The 8,327-nt window shown below is 38.8% G+C and overlaps 1 protein-coding gene across 1 annotated transcript; it reads right to left on the bottom strand.

The window, feature by feature from the left end:
- Positions 1-843: 843 nt before the first annotated feature.
- On the bottom strand, positions 844-8,113 carry LOC137601713 (lipid scramblase CLPTM1L-like). The gene is made up of 17 exons (XM_068324071.1): positions 7,722-8,113; positions 6,430-6,521; positions 5,941-6,115; positions 5,699-5,826; positions 4,918-4,996; positions 4,706-4,823; positions 4,523-4,617; positions 4,342-4,426; positions 4,082-4,182; positions 3,958-4,017; positions 3,823-3,870; positions 3,652-3,734; positions 3,089-3,123; positions 2,898-2,953; positions 2,745-2,789; positions 2,141-2,274; positions 844-1,902 (listed from the first exon to the last, which is right to left on the bottom strand). Exons 1-17 carry the CDS (start codon positions 7,920-7,922, stop codon positions 1,836-1,838), a joined length of 1,602 nt encoding a protein of 533 aa, XP_068180172.1. The 5' UTR covers positions 7,923-8,113; the 3' UTR covers positions 844-1,835.
- Positions 8,114-8,327: the final 214 nt, after the last annotated feature.

Here is an 8,327-nt window from a genome sequence, read left to right on the forward strand (position 1 = left end):
TAAAGAACAGTACCAAAGCGAAAAGCAGTGAAGAAACACACCGTGATAGTTTAAAAGAAATGTCTGTGCAGTATTACAGTTGCGATTGTCCCTCCGTAAGTAAGTAAATTAGTTGTTAGTCCGTAAATAAAGCCGCAGATCAAAGCGCAGATTGTATGACAACAGAGAACTAGATTACATTAGAGCACCGGGGGGGGGGGGGCAAGTAGACAGCACAGGGTGAGATCACAGGAGTGTAGATCAGAGGACGTACGGAACTCATGAGACCAAAAATGCCCCAAATTCTTTGCAGACTTGGGTCCAGAAATTTGTATTAGTAGAGATTAAAAGGTCTGATCTCCTTTTTTTTTTTTTTTTTTTTTTTGTAGCTTCGTTTATTCAGCCGATGCTACGCTTATACTCTTGCCTGTCTTTATTAATATCTTATACATGTTAGATATGTTTATTGATACATTTCCTCTCTGGCTTCTTTCCACTTCCAAAAATGTACAAATTAGGTGAATTGATCGTTCCGTGCGTCAGTGGCTGTTTGGCTTCAGTGTGGCTCCGTAGTGTGCTGGCGTCGTGCTCGGAATGTCCCCCGCCTCTTGGATGCAAGTCAGCTGGGATAGGCTCCAGCAGTCCCCGCAACTTGCTAAAGGTAGAACAAAGCCACAGAAAATAGTAGAAAATGAATGAATGAACGAATGAATGAATAACAAAGGTTGAATTTTATTACACTCATTTGTTCACATTTATTATCTCATGACATGTTATGAAGGAGAACCCCCTTTCCCCTTTACAGTTAGTGACGGAGTAAAACAAAACAAAATAAAACAAAGACAAAGAGACAAAGAGCTTTATTTGTCATTATTACAGGGATGGTACACTGAAATTGAAAGGCCAGATGGAAGTCGGCCTAGAGCCGCTGCACAAAGGTGTTCTTCATTTTAAAAATATCAAAAGTTTCCAAGGAGGGGGAATAACTCAGCTTCTGTTTCATTCATCAGAGTACTAGGAAAAACCCACAATCTTTTTAACATTAAGTAACCATGTCTTTTTACAGTCAAAAATAAATAAAATACTGTTGGAGCCAGTGCAAAGAACAAGTTAGTGAAAACAAGCTACTTGTATGTGTAATATATAACACTCATATTATTATACAAACTTAATTTGTTCAACAGCTGCCTCAGGCCAGAATTATGTGTCCTTTCATTACCTCTGAAATTGTCTTCCCTCTTGAATTTTGGCTATAACTGAATTACCTCCTAAAGCTCACCATTGACCGTTTCTAATTGTGCCCATAGAACCTGGTGAGAGCTAGGATTATCTTGATAATTGTTTTTGAATGTCCAGCTAAACCATTAACATGATGTGTTGGGAATTTCCAGATTTCTTTTGATAGCGTATCAGTACCTGCAATGCTCAAATATTCAGCATTGCTCAGGTTCTGAGCAAGAATCAGGTAAAAAAAACATACTGAATGTGTTTGAATCGCTACATAGACACACTGAAAAAAACGTATGCAAACCCCCTCCATTGAGCATAAACAGTAAAATTAACCAAATGCACATCATGAATCCTGTGTTGCAAATACATTTGTAAAGAAGGTAAAGGTAGCCTGGTATAACATGCAGCAGACAATAGTAATTCATTCAATTGCTGTAGTGATAAAGGGAGGCAGAAGGGAGCCCCAGTATAAGTCAACCGCAGTGAAGAGGAGCAGAGCAGAGCATCCTGGAGAACCCTGAAGCAAATGCTTCCTCTGAGCTTCCATTTCACTTTCTCAGTGTTGTTTCAAAGATAAGCTTTTGTTTGTTTCTGGAAAAGTAGGTGGAGATGAATCTGTCCTCTCCTCATTGAGTCTTCAATTTCTTGATGTGCATTCCAGACTCTCGCTTCCTAGCTTTGGGAGTGTATCGCCTGGTTGAAATGAACAAAGGCACAACAGTCACTTGGAAGTATACAGCACAGGAAGTGTTTGTGCTGTCGAAACATCTTATTGCACTGATGTAAGAATCACACTTAACTCTAAAGCAATTGGGCTGTTTCTCGGGTTTACTGTTTTATTAGTTTTTTCACAGAAGAATACATGAAATTAAAAACTGTAGAAAATTCGCTTTGGTTTAAAGATGTGTATTTTGTGTATGGAGAGTCCTACCTTCGTTGGTAGAGATACAGGAAAAAGAGGAGCTCGTCTCTGAAGCAGGAAAGTTGATGAGGAGAAGAAAGGATTTTAGCGGAAAAGAAAAAGGAGGCACAGGAGCAGAAATCTGTGATCAGCGTGTTCACTCCCTGTTGGGACAGGAGAGAATGGACTCATTAATAAGACACAAGTATTAGTTATTTTTCAAGATGCTTTCTGAAAATACTAAACGACTGAATTGAAAATCTAATATAAGAGGGTATATAACATTTCTACATAGTTCCCTCAAAAAGGTTTGAATCTGCTGCACACAGAACTCACAACTCAACAAAAAGTGCAAATAAACAAAACAGGCAAATAAACAGGCATATTCAGCATATCCACTGCTAATACAATGCAACAAAAATACATTTATAAGTATCGAACGTCTATGACATTTTAAAATCTCTGGTGCTTATCAACAAAAATGAGCATGTCCTAGTTTATCCTTTTTGTGACTCCTTATTTGTAATATGACTGCCTCTTGGATTGTGCTGTGTCTACAGTACATATGTGCCAATGTGATCAAGTTGAAGAAGGCGGGTGCATGTAGTTAGATGAGCCAGATGTTCACACTCACTCTGTACATCAAGACTGCCCCTTGCAGGTGGTTCACAGACTGCAGCTGATCCAGATAGAGATAGAGGACAACAGAGAAGTCAGAGAGAGCAGAAGCCAGTTCATACAACGATTTACAATGGTTTGTATGATTAGCATTAGTTGCCAGACAGACCTTGTAGTTGATGAAAAGCTGTGGGGCCATAGACAAGAATCCAAAGGCATACACTCCTGAGAGGAAGAAGAGAGGCGCAGAGTCAATACAGCACAAGTCAATAAAAATATATACTGTAGAATGCAATAAATTACACTGAAAATGATGGATGAAGTTGTTTCAGTCATAACAACTGATGTAAATCAACTTACCAGTCACCAGAGTGTTCATCAACCAAGAAAAGTAACTGTTAAGAAAATGGAATTTATCTTTAGTACAGCAATCGTAAGTGTTTTTAGTCATTTAGAGTACTACAGTAGATGGATGAGTCTGGACTGAAATATTACCAAGTAGAGCAGAGTGTGTGCCATTTATCATAAATAAAAAGTACTAACAGAGCACATAACTAATCAGTACCGTTGTAACTAAATGGGAAATGTGACAGTGTCTTAATTTTAATGTCCCAGATCAACACTAATATGGAAGCTTGCATGGAACAGTGCTGTTGTCCATATCTTTATTGTGAGTGCCATCATTTTGTGTTTAATTCTACTGGTTAAATGCTGTATGATCCTGACTACAAATCCATGACCATGCATTATTTTTCTTTTATGCATTGCCACTTGAGTCAAGACCCAACCTTAAACAAAATTTCATCAAAATCCTTGGAGAGATTTTATAGAAATGTTGCAGCAAAACATACAAACATGGGAGAGCATATAAGATGACACGCATTAGAGGTAAAACATGAAATGTCTGTCAGTGATTATCTCACCTCTTCTGGCGTAAGTAGGCCAGTGAGAAAATAGCTCCACTGATGCACAGAGGATAGACCAAGTAGGACACATATGATGACGCCTGGAGAGAAATCCACACTGAAAATATCAAGGCAGATAATGATAGCAGAACTGAAACAACAACAGAATAAACAGAAACAAGCTGATACCTCTGTATCATACTCCACTGTCTTTCTTTCTTCGTCATCCATCTTTACCTATATAGCAATGGTGAAGACAGTCTTAGATGAAATCGCACACATTAAAACCACCATAACATGATGGCTAAACTCTAACACACTCACATGGAGTTTGGAGTTTTTCAACTGTGGCTGGATATTGAAGACTTTAAAGACCTTCCACACCTGCCGGAATGACAACTTAGTTTTGACTGTAATTTAACTCTCAACATAGAAGTGCACCATGTACCTCTACACATGCTCCCAGTCCGACAGGAAGCAGAACTAGCAAACTGGTCTGTTCTAGCAGATGGAGAAAAATCAGCAGCATGCTGAGACAACGCCACAAAACTAGAAACAGAAGAAGTAGAAGGAAGCATCAGGCCCCAAAGCGAACCATTGTCCACGGGCTGAATCAAAACTAAAATTTATTGTCATTAATAACCCTAACCCTACAATGCAGTGCACAATTAGTTTAATGTTTAAGCTTGCATACTTGTATTTTCTTACCAGTGTTCCTTGACATCCCCCCCATGGTCTTCTTCTTTCTCCATGAGCTGATGTCATTTTTAAGAGCCAGGAATTCACAGATGAGCTGTAAACACACACACACACACACACACACACACACATACAGAGATTTATTAAATGATTCATGAAGGACATTCTGTGTGACATTGTAAAATCTTACTTGTAGAGCTGTGATGAGTGCAGTCACTACCAACAGGTACAGATTGGAGCCCACCAGTGTTTCTTTTATCTCATCTACATACTCCTCTGTGAAACCTGCGTGAACAAATAAATGGACACAGAATTCAGTTCTCTTGATTAAGTTACGTGACAACCCAAAAAATCTGTTATTTTATTTTCTCACCAAATTGTTCCAAGGAATAAACCACATCCTGTAAATGTACCCAGAACCTGAAGCCCCGTAGAGAGATCCCCTCATAGGACACAGTCAGAGGAAGTTCTGCATCTCTGCTGCTGATCTCCTATGATCATATGGATGCATAAATTCCAGGACATTGTCAGTTCAGTATTAACACAGCATTTATGAGATGAAGTTTGAGTGTGAAAGCGTCCCACCATGAGGTCTTTCATTCTAAAGCTGAGCTCATCAACCAGCAGCAGAGGAAGGTACATCAACTGTTGTTCATACTGAGAGCTGCAAAACGAGGAAAAAAGAGAGTTGCATTCAAACATGTACATGAGAGCTCTGGGCCAAACGCTTATTTACTTGCTGGGGGACTTGAATGAACAAATATTACTTAAATTACATTTGTTTACACAGTGAAAAATGGTTAAGCCTCCATTACAACAGTATTTCTACAGAATAGCAAACCTATTGGTAAAGCTGCAGCACATTATACAATTTCAAAATGATAACAAATATTTCACCCATGACCATACAGCACTTGTTTTTTTGTATTTTATAATAACATTTGTTTATACGTAATAATTTTTAAAAAATCAACATTACTTAATGATAAACTCCCTAAAATATGCAACTTGATGCAGCAGGCTGCAAACAGGAAATCCTTTATTTGAAGTCTGAGAACCAGTGATCTATAATGTAGAATGTTTGGAATATAATGGATCCTTCACAGACATCTCCGGCGATAAGTGTGACATGTCAGTAACACACTGAAATCAACTTCAATACAGTAGTCATCACAACCTTCAAAACCAACCACAGCTGTGCATTATACTTAAGAACCCTCGTTTCATGTTCTGTTATAAATGAATTAGATTTAAAAACAAGAAGAACAGAATGTGAGCATGTGTTTGATAATCTGACAAACATCCCGACGTGTACTGATGGAAGGTGGCAATAAGGCCGATTTCAGCCACAGACTGTCTAACTAACACTCTCATGTAGCGCCGCACATCACTAGGCAGCGCCGCCTTGTTGAAGGTGAAGTCCTCTGACATCACAGTGATTGGCAGGCGAGGTTTCCAATGGGATACAGGATTCTCTGATCTTGGCCTCAGCCTCTGAAGGAGCACAAAAATCATATTTGCAGCAGGACTGTGTTCTCAATATTCACAATATATAGCATGACTACGTCAGACAGTGAGTAACAATTTACCTACAGTATAATAATTTACCTTCATGTCTCTCTGCTCCACAGTGTGTGTGGGAGTAATGTAGGTGGTGAGCTGAGCTGCGTAGTGGACTTCTCTGCTATCCTCCAGGGGTGAAATGCCAGCTTTGTGAACATACACAACTGCATACAAAGAGCCATTAGCTCTAGTCTGCTGTGGTAGTGAGACATTGACCTGCCTACAATGAGAGAGAGAGGGAGAGAGAGAGAGAGAGAGAGAGAGAGAGAGATAGAGAGAGAGAGAGAGAGAGAGAGAGAGAGAGAGAGAGAGAGAGAGAGGAGTAGTCAAATGAGAAAAGGCAGTGAGACAGCAAGTTAATACAACCTGCCTCAGACATACATTTTTTCCTCTGAATAATGCTTACCAATATGATTGCGCTACTGCATTTTCAAAACCTCTGTATCTCCAGTGTCAGTGATAGCAGTCCTTTAACAGTAATGAGTAGGAAGTCTTATCTGACCAGTAGATGTGCCAACATGTTATTAAACCCACCTGTTAAATCTAGAGAGTGGATCAAATGGGTCTATTTTTACAACGAGGTTGAGTTGGCTGTTGTCTGGCACAAGGCAGGTGAAGACACTCAGCTAGATGACACAAAGAAGAAGAGATTGAAATCTTTTGACTTTTAGAAAAAGCTCTGTGTACATACTGAGATGCAACTGTAAATGGCAAAGAAAAAAATTATTAGAAAACATATATAGCCTACTCCATGTTGAATGATTATCTCACTATTTTAGGTGAAGCTGAGGTTACTGCTCCAGGAGTATAAATGTGTACAGAGTGCAATCCTCTAATTTAATCACAAAAAATCAATTTACAGAAGAAAAAAAAAGTCCAACAAAGCATATTTATCCAAAAAAACTGTGCAAAGTGACCCAGAGAGAGGACTAGAGAGAGGACTGTAATTCGAAAACCCCCAGAAGACAGGAAATCACAAATGAATAAACAAATGAAAAAGAAAGCTCAAGACAAGACAAAACCACTCTACTGCAAAGTCAGATAAGAAATAAACAAACACAAAAACCCAGGATCATGACAAAATCACACATAAGCTCCAGAAATGCTACGTTTTACCTATGTAAAATTTAACTTTCACATACTCAGCAAGCTCCAATATTATTCAATGCTTTGTGTCAATAATATAATTTAGATAATAAAACACATACAACGCAGTGTCATTGTTGTAGTTAACACACTTTTGCACATACTGACTGGTTGACTCCAGTCAGTAAATGATTGTTTCTTTAAAAGGTTAGTTCCTCTGTAGTATTTTATAATTACTGTAAAATGCAACACAATACAAATGTATAAGTCGAATTGCATTTGTTATTATTATATTTATTATTATTATTATTATTATTATTATTATTATTATTATTATTATTATTATTATTATTATGGTATTGTTGTTGTCATACATATGCAAGGTATGACTTTCATGCAATAAAAATATACTGAGGTTTTCATGGTACATGCTGAAAACTTCATTTTTATTGGGATGAATATCTCTACAGTGTATATGTTTACCCATCCAGTTGTTGTCATTTAGACAGCAATACTGTTGGCCGTACGACGGAGAAGGCCAAGCACACATAACGCATATGCAACACAACAAAACACATTTCAAACATGCAGCAGGTATTCGAGAGAAAGAAAAAAACAACAGCCGTCAGGCTCTTGTTTGTGTTTACATCATGGTGGCCGTGGAGCGAAAAGCGCGTCTAAACCTGATTTATTGTATCTGCCTAGATTATCTAGGACAATGAGAGACTGGGTCTGCCAACCTGCAGTCTTGGTCTTGCTGCGAGGTAGGAGGCGATGCAGAGCTCTCCTGTGTCCCCATCACAGGCTCTGGTGTTGAGGAAGCCGTAGATCAGCCAGACGGTGTGGAGCATGTAAACCACAAACACCCCCAGCAGCAGTTTCGCGATAGAGCATCGTTTAGCGCCACTGCTGCCCGGTTTGGTGTAACAAGACGGTAACATGACACTAATGAAAAGAAAATACCAGTAATGTAAGAACAATGGTCGCGATCTGGTGTAATCCGAAAAGGTTTACAACCGGATCTGCGTCCGCGCAATGAAAGCCGTCTTCTGTATCTACACAATCCATCCGTCTGCGTCCATCTGAGGAGCAGGTGCGTAAAAACGTGTGCAGCTGTACCGGGGCAAGGGGCGCTGAGGCGCATTATCTGAAAATGTATACATGATGCATGAAATGTCAGTAAAATGTAGTGGATCCGTATTTCTTCATTAAAACGAGGAGAGTAGCTTTCTAGTGCTAAAAACGAAGCACTTCCAAAATACCTTAAAGTCATATTTCAATACCTACCAAAAATAATGTAAACTATTATTGGGCAAATATATATAATTCATGGATTCAAGTTTGAT

This window comes from Antennarius striatus, chromosome 9 (genome assembly GCF_040054535.1).
Source record: "Antennarius striatus isolate MH-2024 chromosome 9, ASM4005453v1, whole genome shotgun sequence".
Classification (NCBI taxonomy): domain Eukaryota; kingdom Metazoa; phylum Chordata; class Actinopteri; order Lophiiformes; family Antennariidae; genus Antennarius; species Antennarius striatus.